Source organism: Monodelphis domestica, chromosome 1 (assembly GCF_027887165.1).
Source record: "Monodelphis domestica isolate mMonDom1 chromosome 1, mMonDom1.pri, whole genome shotgun sequence".
NCBI lineage: Eukaryota > Metazoa > Chordata > Mammalia > Didelphimorphia > Didelphidae > Monodelphis > Monodelphis domestica.
The window spans coordinates 169,607,510-169,626,258 of NC_077227.1; the positions used below are offsets into that span (position 1 = coordinate 169,607,510).

Genomic DNA, 18,749 nt, shown 5'->3' on the forward strand with positions numbered 1-18,749 from the left:
TGCTGAATAGAGTTCCATCTGCATTGTAAGAAGCTCAAGTGGGTGAAATGGAGGCTAGAGACCAAATAGAAGACCACTGTGACAGCCTTTCCTAGAAAAAGGAGCCTGAGAGATAGGCAGTCTTAGGATGGATTGGATGAGGAAAAGGGACGGGGAGGGAGGATTAGGAAAGGTCATCCCCGCCTCTGTGGGCATGTGAGATTAGTGGGGCTCGGAGGGGTGGGAGCGAGGTCATGGGCTGCTGACCTCAGTGGCGGGGAAGAGAGGATGGAAACAAGGAGTCCTTGCTCATAGACGGGGCTGCTGTTTTCTTGGTCTTTGAGACGCTGTTGGAGTACTAGGAAGCACGCGATGACTCCCCCCTCCGCCACCTCCCTTCTCCATGTCGCTCTTGCTTGGAGCTCCTCTCTGCCTTGATTGTTGCCACCCCTTTTCTCTGCCCTCTTCACTCCGGGTTTTCTTTTTTATTCTCTCTTTTCCTTTGGTCTTTTGCATTTCTGTAGGTTTCCCCACAGGAGAGGAGCTGCTTCGTTCCTAGAGTCAATCAGCTCCTGAAAGTAGTGTTTTCCTTTTGGTGTCTGAGCCGTCCGCTTGGTGTGTTCTTCAAGGCTTTGATTCGCTTCCACGTTTTCCCCTTACAATGCTCCCTTCATCTTCGTGTCTAACATTTGGGAGCGAGATGTCATTAGGCAAGTTTAAAGTTGCCAGATGGCAGGCTTATGTGGGGACTCCTTTCTGCCAGCTTTTGCTTTGTACAGACAATTCTGAACGATACATTTAAAAGAAAATGGGGAGGGGGGTGCGCAGCTAAATAGCTGAGTAGATTTGAGAGTCAGGCCTAGAGATGAGAGGTCCTGGGTTCAAATCTGGCCTCAGACATTTCCCAGCTGAGTGACCCTGGGCAAGTCACTTGACCCCCATTGCCTAGCCCTTACCACTCTTCTGCCTTGGAGCCAACACACAGTTGATTCTAAGCTAGAAAGTAAGGGTTTTAAAAATAAAGAAAGAAAAGAAAATGGGCTTTTACTTAATTAGCTGAATGATTCTCAAACATTTTGGTCTTTCACACCTTTCACACTTAAAAATTATTGAGGACTCCAAAGGGCTTTTATTTATGTAGGTTTTATCTATTGATATTTATAATATTAGAAATGAAAACAAAAGTTTTAATATATTTAAAATAATAATAAATGCTTATTAACATAACATGAAAAATAGCTCTTCCAAAACCTCAAGAAATAATGAAAAGAGGGCATTGTTTTAAATGTTTTTAGAATTCTCTTTAATGTCTGGCTTTATAACACAACTAGGTTCTCCTATCTGCTTCTGTATTTAATCTGTTTTGATACATTGTTTTCATTTAAATATATATTTTTAAAAATCCAGTCTCCCAGATGCTGGAAGACAGAGAAATATTTTAATGGAATAATAATAATGTTTCAGCATAGTTATGAAAATAATTTTGACCTTTTGGACTCCTTGAATCTCTGTTATCCTTCAGGATCTCCATGCCATACTTGGAGATCTGCTGGTTTCAATAATTTCTCTTTTTGTTGTTTATTGACATTATCCTCAAAAAAAATTTTGTCTTATTGATGCCTTTTTTTGGGCATCACAGTTATTTTTAGCTATCTCCCTCCCCTCCCCTTTTCCCATCTCAAAGACACCCCTACAGAGCAGTAGCATCTGACAGTGTATATGGCATTTCATACTCAGAGTATTCCACCTATAACAAAAGGAGAATTTTTTTTCATCTTTTTTGAGCAAAAATTGGTTGTCCCAATGGAGTTAAGATTCTTTTGTTGTAGGTCCTTTCATCTCTTACTATAGTTGTGTAAATGTCTTTCTTGTTCTATTTTTATCATTGTATCCTATCACGTGTTTTCCCATGTGTCTCTGAAATTTTTCTTTTGTCAATTTTACAGGACAATTATATTTATATACTGTGGTTTGTTTAACCATTCCCTACTTTGCTTCCTGTTCTTTGCAACCAAAAAAAAATTTTAAACCCTTCCCTTCCGTATTAGAATCAATCCTATGCATTGGTTCCAAAGCAGAAGGGCAGTAAGGGCTAGGCAGTGGGGGTTAAGTGACTTGCCCAGGCTCACAGCTGGGAAGTGTCTGAGGCCAGATTTGAACCCAGGTCCTCCCATCTCTAGGCCTGATTCTTAATTTACTGAGCTAACCAGCTGCACCTTTTTTGTTTATTTTTGACAGCTTTAAGTTCTAAACTACTTTCGTGTACCTTATTTTGATGAGAAATATAATTATTATATTCAAACCTGGCTTTGTTATACTATGGAATGCATATTCCCCTAAGGAATGTAGAAGCAGAGACAGTATCTAGAGAGACATAATTTATTTTCTTTTTTTTAATTTAAATCCTTACCTTCCATCTTTAATCAATACTGTATATTGGCTCCAAGGCAGAAGAGTGGTAAGGGCTAGGCAAAGGGGGTCAAGTGACTTGCCCAGGGTCACACAGCTAGGAAGTGTCTGAGGTCACATTTGAACCCAGGACCTCCGTCTCTAGGCCTGGCTCTCCACTGAGCTACCCAGCTGCCCTCTAGAGAGACATAATCTTGTTAGAGTAAGAAACCAAGAATGGAGGTGGTTGGTGATTTTTCTCCTGGTGGCAGCTATTTTCTTCTTGGAGCAAAACTCCAAAGACTGATCAAATGAGGTTAACTGCTCTCCTTTTCTTGTAACTCACAAAGGTACAACCAATAGTGGCCAAAGGAACTTTAGAGGCGGCCTATGTATTGTCTCAGTTGGCTCTGTTGGGAGCAGTGGGGGTCAAAAGTTCTGGGCCGTTTTCTCGTACCTCACGTCTTTTTGGCTTGTCATCTTCTATGACCTCTAATCTTGGGTTGTTTTTAGACATCTTGTCTTCGAGGTCTGTTTTGCTTCTATAGAGAGAATAATTTCTTTCAACCTTAATTGCTTTTTGCTTCTCTTCTTCCTGATCATTCTTCCCTTCTACATTTATGTTCCCAGTCAGTTCGCTCTTTTGTTCATTGGTAGTTTCCCAAATTGTTTTCTTTCAACCTTAATTGCTTTTTGCTTCTCTTCTTCCTGGCCGTCCTTCCCTTCTGCATTTGCACGCGTCTGCACTCCCAGTCCTCTCTTTTGTTCTTTGATGGCTTGCCATCAGTTCTGCTTTTATAATTTTCATTTCTCAAGCTCCTTGGAAACACTGTTGGGGTTCCGTGCTGTCTGGGGAATTGATAGTGTTCTGTGGCTCATCGTGGGTTCGTTCCTTTTCCCTATTCTTAAAATATCGATGAATAAATGTCTGGACTCTTGGCTGCTTTGGAGGCCACATTCCCTTCTGCTGTTAATACTTACCTTGTTGGTTTTGCTGTTTTACGCTCGGCCTTTTTCTCATTTGTTCCCATTTCTTGGTAGTTTCCTTGGGTGGGGCCAGACCTCCAAGCTCTCTCAGCCTCCTCCCATGCTGAGTAATTACTTTCCTGGCCTCAGCTTCTGCCACCACCGAATGTCCATCTCACGTCCTTCACAGTGGAAGTGGGGACACATGGCAGGCCCAGCAGAACCAGCTGTCATATGGGGAGGAGGAAGGCCAGAGCTGAGGCCTGTTGTCGACTAGCTCGCTGCTGGGCTATCCTGGCATCGACGGGTCCTTCGTGTTTCGGGCCATAGAGACGATGGAAAACGCTTTGTCTTAGACAGACTTCCTGTTCTGGAGTGGTTGGGAGTTCCTGAGGAATAGAAACCGCTCCTCCATCTGGCTGGTCCTGTCCTGAAGGAACTTTAAGCGTTTTGCCCTGGATGATGAAGTCCTGGGCAAGAAACTGAAGGCAGGCTTTCACGATGATTGATGACCAATGATTGGAGAAAGGAACACACGCTCCGAGGCTGACATCTCCGAAGAGGAGATAGACTCGTGACCGACAACTTAAAGAGGGGGAAGGCGGAGCCCTCTGGCCCAGAATGGAGAGCGCCAGTGTCAGGCATCAGCCTCATGAGAACATCACTGCTTTATAGCTAACAAATCAAATTAAGACTGCTTTCTTCTGGTGGATGAGGGAGGGAGAACCCTTCTGCATGTAGCCACAGCCTGGATGCCGCAGAGCGGCTGCCACAAAAGAACATGACTCCTAATGAAGGCTCACAGAATCACGCAGGAGGCCACGTCCAAGAGAGGCGGCCGTCCAGAGCTTAGCCCCAGACACCCACACGTCCAAACTGAGTGAGAGAATCCAGAAGCCAGCGGACAGAGGGCCTCCCAGGGTTCCTGCCTCCTGGGAACACGAGAATCTTCCCCCGAAATGCTTTTGCTTTTGTTTTCTCTGCTACGGAGAATGGCCCTTTACCCTAAAAATGACCCCAAATGGATTAACGGGTTGACTTTCAAGGTGAGGGAATAGTAGTAGAGAAGTGTAGACATTCTTCTACCTAGTCCAGACCTTGAATACGAAAATAACTGGCAGATGTGATCATGTCGTCACTGAGTGATATTTGAAGCATTATGGGAAAGAGTTGAGAGACATTGGGACTGGAGATCGGCAAATGACGGCCGAATTCTCAGAAAGAGGGGAGACCTCCGTAAGCTGTAGCCTCAAGCTTGATTTGGGCCCCAGGGGAGCAGCACCCTACTACTAGAGCCATGCTTTGGCATCTTTGTGCGCTGTGATAATTGGCTAAATGAAGAGGGAACGTAGGTTTCTTTCCTTGATTACTGTTCGAGGTCTATTAATGAGGGGATGTAAATTGAACCTTAATTTTTGGAAATGAGACCTTGGATAATTTAGGGGTTCAAGATAAAAGCAAGCAAGTATCAGGAGAATTTGGAAATTCCAGCAAGCGATGGATGGGGAAAAGACCTTCCAACAACTAGGAGCTCTGAGGCACCCCCTTTGCCACATTTACCCCGGACTATGGATTTACTTCTGGGAAAATATGTCACAGACTTTCTGAAGATGTTTTGTGCCAGTTCTTGCTAAACCACCATAGCAGATATCCAGAACTACTGAGTGTGGGTTGACCGAATGATTCTCAACTGAGAATCTTGGAGGCCTGGGTTGGGGGAAATGGAAACTAGGGGTGGAAGGGGACGTGCCAGAGGCCTCCAGTGACGCGGGCTACCATTTCTCTGGAGGGGGCAATGAAACCTTGCTCCCAAGGCTTGTCTGTGAGAGCGGGAGTTGTGAGGAGGCTCCCCAGAGATGGGCCACTTGTGCTTCCGTTTGTTTAGCCATTCCTGTCCATGCACGTGGACTTCCACACCCTAGGAATTTGCTAAAACAGAAAGTGTTGGTATAAATATTTTCATATTTTAATTTTAAGCCTTCTTTGGGTTCAGTAACATCCTTGGGGTCTATGCCAATTTGGGGGTCCGAAGACATTTTAGATGCTCTTTTGCATAATTCCTTACTTTTCCAGAATACTTGTACTCATTCACAGCAATCCTATGTAATCCTTTCAACATTGACTTCCCATCTTTTGTCATCTTTGTCTGTTTTCTGAATATGAAGTGAAACCTCAGGTTTGGCTTTGCATTTCTCTCCAATGTGACTTGCAACATAAGCTAATGGCTTACATTCACATCCAGCACTCTGCCCTCTACCTGGGACATAGTAGATGCTTAATAAATTTTTATTGATGAATATACTTTATTAGAGCCTTTACTTATGTCCACTTATTGGAGAATGGCTTTAGGACTTCTATGTTTTTGTTAGTCTTATGTATAGGGTAAAATTGTGTTTATGGTTTCCCAATTATCGAACCAACTTTGAATCTCTGCCATAAATCCAATCTCGCCATCATGTAAAATCTTTTGAATATGTTGGGGCAGTCTCTGCATATGGAAGCTAAGTAACTTGCCTCCCATGAGTAGTAAGTGAAGAAGACAGGACTTGGACCCAGATCCTGACACTAGAGCCAGCAATCACATTGCCTTTGCAATTCCATGGTTTTATATAAATATTCATTTAAAATGTTGTTCTATAGTTTTACTTCTCTACTTCATTTCTCCCTTGTGTTGGTTATAGGACTATGTCTGATAAGAGTTTGGTAGAATTCCTTCTTATTTTTGCAAAAGTTTGTATGATATTGAAATTAATTCCTCTCTGAATGTTAGATAGGATTTTCTTATAAATCCACTAAGTCCTACAGATTTTTCCTTTAGAAATTTCTTTATGACATGCTTGATTTCTTTTTTTCTGAAGTTGGATTATTTAAATTCTTTATTTTTTGATCATTCTAACTAATTTATATTTTTTAAAATATTTATCCATTTTGTATAAATTATAAGCTTTTCTCCTCTTTGATTTTCTACATTCTTTTTTTTAATTTACTCAAGATTTCATGATTTGTTGCTTTTCTGGTTTTATTTTTAGTTGCTGCCCAGATTATTGATTTGTTTTTTTCTTTTGTGAGGGGGAGAGTTGTTTATTGATGGTATAAAGATCTGCATTTATTGAAAAAGGTTTTGGCGTGTTGTTGCAATATCCTTATTTTCTATGATGAAATTATTCATTATTCCTATAATTTGTTCATTGATTCACCAATTCTTTAGGATTAAATTATTTAGTCTAAGGTTTTTTAAATTGTTTATTCTTAATTTAAACAACTAAAAAATGTTTACATTCACATCAAATACAGAAAAAAAGATTATACTTAACTACTCATTTCTATTTTACACTGCTTACTTGAAAAAGTAAATCACAAACCTACACCTTGTATTTTTATTAAATTTTATTTTTTTTTCAATTGCATGCAGAAACAATTTTTGACAATTTTCTGACATTTTGCAGTTCAGATTCATTCTCTCTCTCCCTGTTACCTCCAGGCAATAAATGGTCTGGTGTACGTTATACCAGTGCTTTCATACAATACAATTTCCATATTTCTCATTGCTTAACAGAAGACACATATATTACATATATGATTAAAAAAACTAATGAAGGAAAAAGTAAAAGTTGGCATACTTTGATCTGTAATCAGTTCCCAACAGCTTCTTCTTTGGCTTTGTAGAGCATTTTTTATCATGAGTCCCTTGGGGGTTATCTTGGAATCCTGCATTGCTGATAATAGGTTAGTCCTTCAAAGTTAATCATTATACTCTATTTTGGTTATTGCATGGAGTGTTCTCTTGGTTCAGCTTACTTCACTTTGCTTCACTTCATATAAGTCTTTTCAGGTTTTATCAACTCATCCTGTTCACCATTTCTTTTGGCTCAGTAATCTTCTCTTCCAACCATGTACACAATTGTTCAGCCATTCCCCAATTGATGGACACTTCTTCAGTTTCCAGGTCTTTGCCCCACCACAAAGAGAGCTACTAAAAAGATTTTGTGCAAGTAGGTCCTTTCCCTCTATCTCTGATCTCTTTTATTGCTAGGCCAAAAGATTATGCATAATTTTATGGCCCTTTGGCCATGCTTCCAAATTGCTCTCCAGAATGGTTATATCAGTTCACAGTCCCACTAATGGTGTCCAAATTTTCCCACATCCCCTCTAACACGGATTTTCATTTTTGGTCATATTAGCCAATCTGATAGGTGTGAGATGATTTGGAGCATTTTTTCATGATTTTAGATCATTTTAATTTTTTCATCTGAGAACTGCCTATTCATATGATTGGACTATTTTCAGTTGAAGGATGCTTCTTATTCACATAAATTTGACTTAGTTGTCTATAGATTTGAGAAATAAAACCGGTGCCAGAGACATTTGCTATCAATATTTTTTCCCAGTTTGTGATTTCCCTTCTAATCTTTGTTGCACTGGTTTTGTTGGTGCAAAGCCTTTTTAATTTAATAAATTATCTATTTCATTTTCTATATTGTTTTTTGTCTGGCAATAAATACTTCTGTTACTCATTAATCAGACAGGTGAACTTTTCTTTGTTCCCCTAACTTGTTGATATCACCGTTTATTTCTAGGTCAAGTCTCCATTTTGACTTTACCTTGGTGTATGGTGTGAGCTGTTGAGTCTATTCCTTGTTTCTGCCATATTGTTTTCCAATTTTCCCAACAGTTTTTTTTTTGTCAAATAGTGACTTCTTTTCCCCAAAACTTGGATTTTGGGGCTTATTGAACATTGGGTTACCATGGTCATTAACTACTATCTGTTGACTTTCTAACCTGTTCTATTAATCTACTACTCAGTACCAAATTGTTTGGTTGATATTGCTTTATAGTATAATTTGAAGGTCTATCTTAATTTTCCAGAAGTCCATTTCTTGGGTAAGATTTACCACTTTTATATATGTTCTCATCCTTATCACTAAATCACTTATCTTCTTAATTCTTTCCTCAAGAGCCTTTTATTTCATTTTTTTATCTCTTGCTTCATTCCTTCTTTTATGTGTCTGCTTGCTATAGTTAAGGCATTTGGTTTACAATCACATTTGATCCTGTAGGGTGGTTTCTTTGAATTATACCTCTCTAGCTTTACCAAATTGGACCTTTGTGCTACTATTCGCCTCTACCCCCTGCTCTGTGGTTAGCTCAGTGGGATCTTGCTCTGGGTTTCTATGCCAATCTCTACGTCTTGGAGTTAGGGCCCTCTGTGTCTAGGAACTCTTTGAGGTTCAGAGTACTTGCTGTATCTTCACTTCCCTCCATGATATCTCAGAACAATAGTTGCAACCTCATATTCCCAGGCCTTGGGAGTTAGGATCACACAAGATTTAGCAGTTTGCCACCATTAAGAAGCAGGAGACTTGGAATACGATATTCTGAAAAGCAGAGGAGCTAGGATTACAACCAAGAATTATCTGCAGCAGAAAACTGAATATAATCCAGTGGAGAGGAGGGGAAATGAATATTTAGTTAAATAGAAGACTTCCAGGCATTCCTGATGAAAAGACAGAAAATGTGATGACGTTTAACACAAATCAGGAGAAGTATAAAAAGGTAAATATGAGGAAGAAATCGTAAGGAACTTTATACAATTAAATTGTTTACATTCCCAAATGGGAAGATAAAACATATAATCCCTAAGAACTTTATCATCACTAGGGCAGTTAGAAGTAGTCAACTTAGGAAGAGGGAATGAAGGGGGAGTCATTATATTGGGATGACTTCAAAAGATGGAAGAATGAGAAATTTTACCCTGCTCATATCAGTAAAAGAGCAGATCAATGCTTTAGCCATGAATTTTTTTTTTAAAAAGGACAAATTTAAAATTCTTAACACTAAAACAGAAATCTTAAAAAATCAAAGGAGAGATTAATGAAATTGAAAATACAACAACCATTGAACAACTAAAACCAGGAACTGGTTTCATAGGGAGGAAAACAATAAAATAAATAATCCATTGGTTAATTTAATTTTTTTTTAAAAGAAGAAAACCAAATTTCCAGTATAGAAATAGAAAGGGTAAATGTTTAAGCAAAGACAATGAACTTAAAGCAAGTTTTAGCTATGTTGCCTAATTATATGCCAATAAAACTGACAGTTTAAGTGAAATAGTGTGACAAGGAAATCACTTTTAAAAGACTGATATATATTAATTTAAGGTCGCCAAGGAATTCAGCTATGTAATTCCTTAATGAAAACTCAAGTCAGCCGTCAACCTTTTATGGAATTTTAATTACAAACAGGAGGAAGAAAGGAATTAGAGATAGAGAGATAGAGGGAGAGAGAAAGGGGAGAGAAGGGAATAGGGCTTAAATACCCCTTCTGTTTAGGCTGGGCCAAAAGGCCAAGCCCTTAGATAGCTGGGGCAATGAAAGGAGATCAGTCCCCTATTACTCACGTGACCAAAAATGGAGAAACAGTCTCAGAGGCCCCCACTTTCAGCTTCCTTCAGAGCAAGCTTCTCAGAGCACACACCAACCACACCGACCAACTTCTCAACCACCCACCTCCACGAGTCTTCAGACCCCCCTATCCTCAAGGAAACCATCCAAGTTCCCTCCCCTCAGTCCTCACATCTACCAATCACGTGTCCATCAATTTCCCTGTGCCAGTGGAGGCTCTAGCTTAACCCAGGACCGCCCAGAGGTCTGGCTTTGCACATGTCTGTTGAAGGTCATATTTTCAAATAATTAAATCTTTGATCCTTTGCTACAGCCCTTTCTAAATCCTGTTAACCTGAGTAGGGTAGAGATTGAAATAATTAAATTTTGATCTAGGCTGCAGCCCTTACTCAATCCTGTTAGGACTGAATAGGGTGGAGATTGATTCCAAGTATCTCCATTGTATCAATTCTAAAATCAATCATGACTCAAAGAAATTCCTGTTCTATGCTTAAGCATAGGTCAAAGTCCTTTCCATTGTTCAGCAAAGGGTTTCTGTCCTAAAGTAATCTTAAGAAGGGAAGGAGAAGGAACCTCCCATGCCAATGGGATTCACATTCCAATAGTCAAGACCCACTATCAATAGGAAATTTTTCAAGTATGAAATTTCCCAATGGTGAAATTTCCAACATTTATAAGTCTAAGAAATTTTGAGGTTTACAATAGATAAATATTTACAAAAACATATTGCCTAGATTAACGGAAGAAGAAATAGAATACTAAAATGGCCTTATCTCAGAACAAGAAATTTAGCCATAAATGAGTTCTCTAAGAAAAAATCCCAAGGACCAAATGGATTTATGAGTGAATTCCAGCAAACATTTAATGAAGGATTAATTATAATACTATATAAACTACCTGAAAAAAAAATGGGTAAAGAAAAAGTTCTACCAAATTCCTTCTATGTCATAGGGAGTTGTGATATTTTAACCAGAGGGAACAAAAACCAAGTAAGAAAATGACAGACCAGTTTCCCTAATGAATATTGACATAAAATGTGAAATGAAATATTGGCAAGGAAGTTGCATCAATATATTACAAAGAGACACTGACTAAGTTGGAGTCATACCAGGAATTCAGGGCTGGTTCAAAATTAAGAAAATAATAAGCATAATCATCCTTACCAATAATAATGAAAATCATATGATTACATCAATAGTTTAAGAAAAATCATGGCAAAATACAACACCCATTCCTATTAAATCTACTAGTAATTATAGGGATGAATGGAGCTTTTCTTTAAATGCTCAGTAGTATATATCTAAAACCAATAGCCATCATCTGTAATGGGGATAAACCAGAAACCTTCAGTAAGATAGATTTAAGGGTGAAGCAGGATGTCCATTATCACCATTGTTATTCAGTATTTTACTAGAAATAACAATAGCAATAAAACAAAAAAAAATTGAACAAAACAAGGATAGGTCATGAGAAAATAATTGCTACTTTTTGCAGTTGATGATATGGTATACTTAGTGAACATAAGAGAATAAAAAAAAAGTTAAAACAATTAACACTTTAACAAGGTTGCAGGATATAAAATGAAACCTTATATAACTCATTAGCATTTCTACATATTACCAACAAAACCCAGCAAGAAGAGAAAGAAATTCTTTTTAAAATTACTGTAGATGATTACTTGGGATTTTACCTGCCAACGCACATCCAGGAATAGTATAAAACAATTACAAAATACTCTTCCATAAATAAAGATATATGAATAATTAAAGGAATGTCAGTTACTCATGGGAAAGTCAACCCAACATAGTATAAATGATAATATTCCCATAACTAATAAGACTACCAAAAAATTATAGAACTAGGAAAAAAATCTGGAAGAGCCAATGACCAACAACATCAAAGGAATCAATGGCGGGGCACAAGAAAAGTAGCCTAGTCGTACCAGGACTAAACCTATACTACAAAGCAGTATTCATTGAAAACAATCTGATATTGACTAAGCCACACAGTGGTCAATCGGCGGGATAGATTAGATTCACAAAATACATGATGACCACAGTAATCTGCTACTTTATATAAAGTTCCAAACTATTAGAGCAAGAATTCACAATCTGATAGAAACTGGAAAGTTTGGTCTGGCAGAAACTCTGCATAGACCAACATCTTGCACTGTATCCAGGAAGAAATTCAAAATGGATGCATAATCTAGGGTGATATAATCAAGTTAGGGAAGCAAGGAAGAAATTACCTGTCATCTATGAATAAGGGAAAAGTTTATAATCAAATGAGAGACAATCATAGGAAGTAGAATGGATAATTTTGATTACATTAAATTAAAACATTTTTAATGCAGCCAAAATTAGAAGGAAAGCAGGAAACTGAGGGGATAATTTTTTACAGCAAGTTTCTCCAATAAATTTCTCATTTCTCAAATATATTGAGAACTGAGATAAACATAAAAATGAGACCTGTTCCTTAATATAAATGTTCAGAGAATATGAACAGGCAGTTCTCAGAGGAAATCAAAGCTATCAATAGTTATGTGAAAATACTTTAAATACTAGTAATCAGAGAAATATGAATTAAAACAACTCTGAAATACTACCCAACGCAGCATATTTGGACAGAAAAGGAAAATGACAGTTGCTGTAACAGAAATGGGGAAATAGGTACACTAATGCACTACTGGTAGAGCCATGAATTGTTACAACCATTTTGGAAAACAATCTGGAACTATAACCAAAGGGCTAAAAAGTGGGCAGTAAAGTCTTTATCCCAAAGAGATCAAAGGAAAAAGAAAGGACTTCTGTATACAAAACTATTTAAAGCAATTCATTTTGTATGGCAAAGGACTGGAAATTGAGAGGATGCCCATTAACTGAGGAATGGCTGAATAAGTTGTGGCATATGATTATGATGGAAGACTACTGTGTTATAAGAAGTGGTAGACAGAATGGTTTCAGAAAAACCTTGGGGGGGATATATATGAATTAATTCAAAGTAAAGTGAGCAGAAACTGAAAAGTATTGTGTACCATGACAGTAATATTGTAATGATGTTCAGCTGTGGAAAACTTAGCTGTTTTGTTCCATACAATGATCTATGACTATCCCCAAAAATCTTATAATGAAAAATGCTTTCAGTATCCAGAGAAAGGACTGATGAATTCTTGAGTATAGATTGAAACATTTTTTCACTTGGGTTGTTTGTTTTGCAATATAGCTAATGTAATTTTTTTTGCATCATTTCATATGTTTAACGAGCATCCTATTTCTTCCCTTCTCAATGGATGTGCCAAGAGAATTTGGAACTGAAAACTTAAAAAAAAAGAAAAACGCACAAATGGAGACAATTTTGTTACTACACATTTAATTTATACTTTTTTTTTTAAACCCTTACTTTCTATCTTGGAGTCAATACTGTGTATTAGTTCCAAGGCAGAAGAGCAATAAGGGCTAGGCAATGGGGGTCAAGTGACTTGCCCAGGGTCACACAGCTGGGAAGTATCTGAGGCTGGATCTGAACCTAGGACCTCCCGTCTCTAGGCCTGGCTCTCAATCCACTGAGCCGCCCAGCTGCCCCTTAATTTATACTTTTTAACCATTGTACACTATGTAACAAGTTCACCATTTCATATAAAATTTCTCCTTTTCTACATATATTGAACTGCCATTATTAGTAGAGTTTGTTTATAATAATTTTTAAAAGTATATATTTAAAAATCCAAGCCCTGAAGAAAAAAAGTAAGGAAGGTTGGTTAAAGACTCCAACGAAATAGTCGTCCTAATGGCATATGATGATGAAACTGCAAGGAAGATGACAGGTCAAAAAAAAAAATAGGAAAAAGATATGCAAAGAATGTTAGTAACAGATTCTTTTCTCCATCTAAGTATTACCCTTATACTCTTAATATCACAGTCTTGATATATATGGAATTAAAAATGGAGTGGAGAGAAACAATGATGGGAAGATCAAATAAAACTAGAACAACTCTGTACAAAAGTCCACATCCACGCTGTTGCTGTGGCATTTAAGAGTGGATGCCATAAACTGTAAGAGTTAAAATAGTTGAGGTTGTAAACTGTAGTGATTAAAATAGTGGAAGATATAAATTGTAGTAGATATAAGAGTGGGTGAGTAAATTGTGACCGCAGAAAATATGTTTTCACTACAGTGTCTTGTTTTAAATCAAATATAAGGTGGTCGCCAGGGAAATATTCCCAATTTTGAATATACCCAAGTCAACTGGGTTTTATAGAGATTTTAATTAATAATACAATGAGGAATTAAAGAAAGAGAGAAAGAGAAAAAAAGGGGGGAATAATGAGAAAGGGATAAGCCAGCCCTGGCCAGTCCTGGCCAACCCAGGCCCAAGTCCTAAAAGAAAAGATCAGTCAGTCAGTCAGTTATCACTCACCATAAGATCTGTTCAAGCGAGGATTCAAGGGGACAGAGTTTCCCCAGAGGGAGTTCCAGCCAGAGTCAGTCCCAAGGGACTTCTCAAGAGATCATCTTCAAGAGGTTGACCTTAAGAGCTCTCTCCAAGAGATTGTCCTCAAGAGATTCTTTCTCAAGAGACCCTCCTTAGAGTCTATCTCTCAAGCCCTTTCTCTCAAAATATTCCCTTCTCAAGAGATTCCTCTTTCTTATATAGGGGGTTTTGTCCTATGTCACCTCCCCTAAGTTCTTCCATCTACCAATCACAGTAGACGTTTTCCAAAGGACAGCCCAATCTGAATTCACAGCTGAGTCGACTAATCCCTTTAGTAAGTTTGAACCAGAAAAAAACTTCTAAATAAGTTTTCACCTCTTTGCTCCTTGTAAATTCACAAGTTGCCTGACCTTCATAGGTACTTAGCACCCTGTTGCATAAATTCTAAAAATAGACATGGCTTAAGTATGGGTGTAAGTATTTTTCATTGTTTAGCAGGGAGTTTTCTCCCCTAAAGCAGTCTTAAGTACGGGTGGAGTAGAGGTCTTCCCATTTTTGATCTAAGTAGAGTTCTCACTGTCCAAATGGGGAATGTTCCCAGTAGGGAATTGTTCCAATGGAGAATTCCCCAATGGGGAAATTTTTAACATTCACAAGTCTGAGAAATTTCAAGATTCACATTGCACAATTTTGAAGACTGCAATAATTGATCCTCAAGTTACTTGAAGGAAGACACTAAAGAACAGGGGAAAAAAATTGAACCTTATAATTGCCCAAAAGTTTGCAAGAAAACATCAATATCTACTGACCCATATGCCCATGTCCCCATATATATAAATTATTTGAGAGTCTGTGGACACAGGGAGGACCTCCTTGATGCAAGTATTAGAAGGAAATAGACAGTCAAGTCAAGAAACTTCTGAAGGAAGCCACCTTCATTAAATGCCTGCTTTCTAAGCCCTGGGAATACAAAGAATGGGGGGAGAGTTTCTGTCCTCAAAGAACTCACAATCTACTGGGGGGAGACAATGTGCAAACAACTACATAAGAACAAGACATAGAACAAGATCGACTCTAGATAGTCTCAGAATAGAAGCACTAATATTAAAAAGGACTTGGAAGGCTTCTTGCAAAAGGTGGGTTCTTAGCTGAAACTTGAAGTAACTCAAGTGATGGAGAAGAGAAGGGAGAGGATTCCAGATGGGAGGGACAGCCAATGAAAATGCAGGGTCGAGAGATGGAGAGTCTTATGGGAGGAGCAGCAAGGAGGCCAGTGTCGCTGAATCAGGTTGATCCATAATGCCTCAATGTGCCTGTTTTTCTAGTCTCTCCAATATTTATCATTTTCCTCTTTTGTCTTCTTTACCATTAATATGATTGGAAAAAAATAAGCAACTTTGGAAACTGTAAGAACTATGAACATTCATTTTCATACAATGAACATTCATGATTCCAGAAGATTAGTGAGGAAATGTGCTAACCATGACAGAGAAGTGATAGCTTAGGATGCAGAATGAGAAAGCTATTATGTATTTAGCCATTAAAGAAATTATACTGGACTATGCATGTGTGTTAGCAAAAAAAAAAAAAAAAGAAATTGCTTTTCTCTTTTTGTTAATGTGGTGTGTGGTAGGGAAGAGAAAATAGATTTTTTTTTTCATAGAGAGATGGGGCATGCTTTGGATGAAATATTACATGGGCTTTCAGATAAGGTCACTATTATTAATTTTACTTTTATTTTGTCAAAAGAGACCTCTCATGAAGTGGGAGTAATTTATAAACAGAAAACATCAATAAAACTTTTTAAAGAAAAGTAAAGAAAACAAACCATTTTAAAAAATTTAATTTTGAAGGAAAGCAGGAGTTTACTGACAAGGGAGAGACATCATCAGTCAGAACCAAGATGAGTTTTTTGATTAAAATGGAAAATTATGCTATAAGAAATGATGAGCAGGATCATTTCAGATAAAACTCGAAAGGCTTACGTGAACTGATGCAGAGTGAAGTGAGCAGAACCAAGAGAACATTGTACACAATGGCAGTGATAGTTTTTGATGGACAACTGTGAATAACTTGGCTATTCTCAGTGTACAATGATCCATGACAATCCCAAGCGACTCATGAGAAATGCCATTTTCCTCCAAAGAAGTGATAGAGTGAATCCACACCAAAGCGCACTATATTTCACTTTCCTCTAGTTTTCTTCTATGAAAGGACTAATATGGAAAAATGTTTTTATGTGATTGTACATGTAAAATCTGTTATCACATTATTAACCATTTCAGCAGTGGGTAGGGAGGGGGAGAAGGAGAGAATTCAGGACTCCAAATAGGAAAAAAGAAAAGGAATGTTAAAAAATGTTTTTACATGTAATTGAGGGAAATATATATATGTATAGATATATAGATATATATGCATATTATCCAGCAAAATAGTATAGAGGGAGAAGACAAGATGGCCTAGGAGAGCCTTGGTGAGCAGGTGCAACCTAGATGACAATCCCACAAAAGAAGAGTGATCAGACATGTAAGGTGGAGAAATGAGTCCTTAAAACCTAGAGAGAAGAGAGTATCAAGAGGAAAAGTGTTAGAAAGGATGAAGATTAAGAAAAGGCCATTGGATTGGTCCATTAATGATTACCACTTAAGCCTGAACCAAATTCTCACTTTTTAAACACCAATTTTTTCCTTGGCTGTATATCTGTGAATTCCAATAATATTCATATTTAACATTTATCCAGTGATATAACTTTGCAAACTAGTTTAGATACTTTGGAAGGACTGAAATTGAGGATCACTAGAAAACCAGAGGAGAGATTCAGAGTGAGCATGAGCAGCCCGCAACAAAATGTAAGGAATTCGGAAGAGGAAATGGTGTGCGGGATATCAGAGAAATGACGGACCAAGAAGGGCTGTCCAGGAGCTGACAGAGAGGCAGCCCCTATGCTCTGTTCTTGCGCTGCTAAGAAAAAGCAAGCGATGTCCCTGTCACGGGAGGGTGGACCCTTATAACAAGTTTATGCGAGGACAAAATATCGAATTCTGTAAGATGAGCAGGCATGGATGGGTTTGTAATCTTCACCGTTGGTTGCAATACCTGCATTGCTGATGGCGTGGGAATGTTCAATGTGCAAATCTCAGCTCATTAAGATCCTTTCAATCCGCTTTCAGAAGAATCATGACAAGTAGAGTGTGTGTGGATGGCTTCTGCTTGATCCGCCCTGCATTTAGGAGCATCCTTTGTCCACTGGCTGCGAAGCCAGAACTATTGACATCTTCCAAAGAGCTTGCGTCAACCATGGCCATCTTTTTTCTCCAAACGAGACGGTTTCTCCACTCATGATTTGTGTTCTCGGGGGAGGGATGATGAGATCTTCTCCTCCTGAGACCCCATAATAAGCCAGCCTGGCTTCTTGGTCTTCATATACTTTCTGGTTCATTGTTTTCCTTCCTAGGTGCCAGGAGTAGGTATTCCAACCTCAGGAGTTTCAACAGCGGGATGTCTGAGCGAGAAGAACCCCGGAGGCCAGGAATACAGGACGGGTCTGATAGCCAGCCCCACGTCGAGGTCTCAAGGCACCTAGAGTGCCCCTGGGAGCCACAAGAAGGACCAGCCAAGATGCCCTTTGGCCCCTGGACAGGACCTTGGAGGGACTGATGCTGGGTCCAATATGAAATAAGATTCCAGCCAAATCAGCCCCCCAAGACCAAACCAGTATGGGAATGGGGCAGGGGAATGATGCCCCCACTCTATGGATTTGGGGTGAAATGTGGGGGCATTTGTACTTGTGAAATAAATATCCCTTTGCTAAAGTTACTCTGTGTTGAGTGGTTTAGTTGTATTGTGCTCCTCTACACCCCCCAGAATGAGGAGAACACCATTTATGGGAGCTTAACCCAATGGCAGAGAAAAAAGACACCCACAAACCCTTCAGGGAACCCTAGAACCATGAGGGGTGGATGCAGCCCTCTGACATTGGACGCTCGGGGCCAGAGCCTACAATAAAATCGCAGATCCTGTTTCAGTGTTTCAGTATGTTTGAGGGTCTTCTTTCCTCTCGATAATATTCTGAAGGGCAGGAGCTATTTTATTTCTCTATATTGCTAGCAACCATCAAAATGCCTGTTACATAGAGCACTTAATAAATGTCTGTTGAATTGAATTGTAAAAATTATGGCTTATCATATAAAGGGAAGGTGCTATTTCTGCTCCTTGGTAAATTTAGAGTTAGGAAAAAAGACATCATTTCAAATTTTATGGCAGGACCACTTAACCTCTCTCAGTCTTAGTTTTCTCATCTATAAAATGGGGGCAATAACAGCACTTACCAGGATCCAGTGAAATTATATAAATAAAGCAATTGGCCAATGTAGCAGTCCACACCTATCTAGGGACAAGGGAAACAGAATGTAAAGATTGTCTTAGAAGAGAGCATGCTCAGTCTTGCACATGGCTGGGAAAGCCTCTGACCCTTGACCCCAGCTTCCCCCAGGTTAGGCGGGAAAACAGGTTTCTTTGTGTTCACCTGGCTAAGAGAAACCACACCTATACCTTGCCGTTAACCAATGATAATCATCCCTATG

The 18,749-nt window shown here is 38.7% G+C and overlaps 1 protein-coding gene across 4 annotated transcripts in view; it reads left to right on the forward strand.

The window, feature by feature from the left end:
* Window positions 1-17,982, forward strand: part of ZNF280D (zinc finger protein 280D) — a 119,022-nt gene extending 101,040 nt beyond the window's left edge. For all 4 annotated transcript variants that reach the window (XM_056809734.1, XM_056809753.1, XM_056809748.1 and 1 more), the window contains one exon: window positions 17,621-17,982. In XM_056809734.1, the coding sequence (XP_056665712.1) occupies window positions 17,621-17,749 (129 nt within the window). In that variant the 3' untranslated portion in view covers window positions 17,750-17,982. The remainder of the gene's footprint in view (window positions 1-17,620) is intronic.
* Window positions 17,983-18,749: the final 767 nt, after the last annotated feature.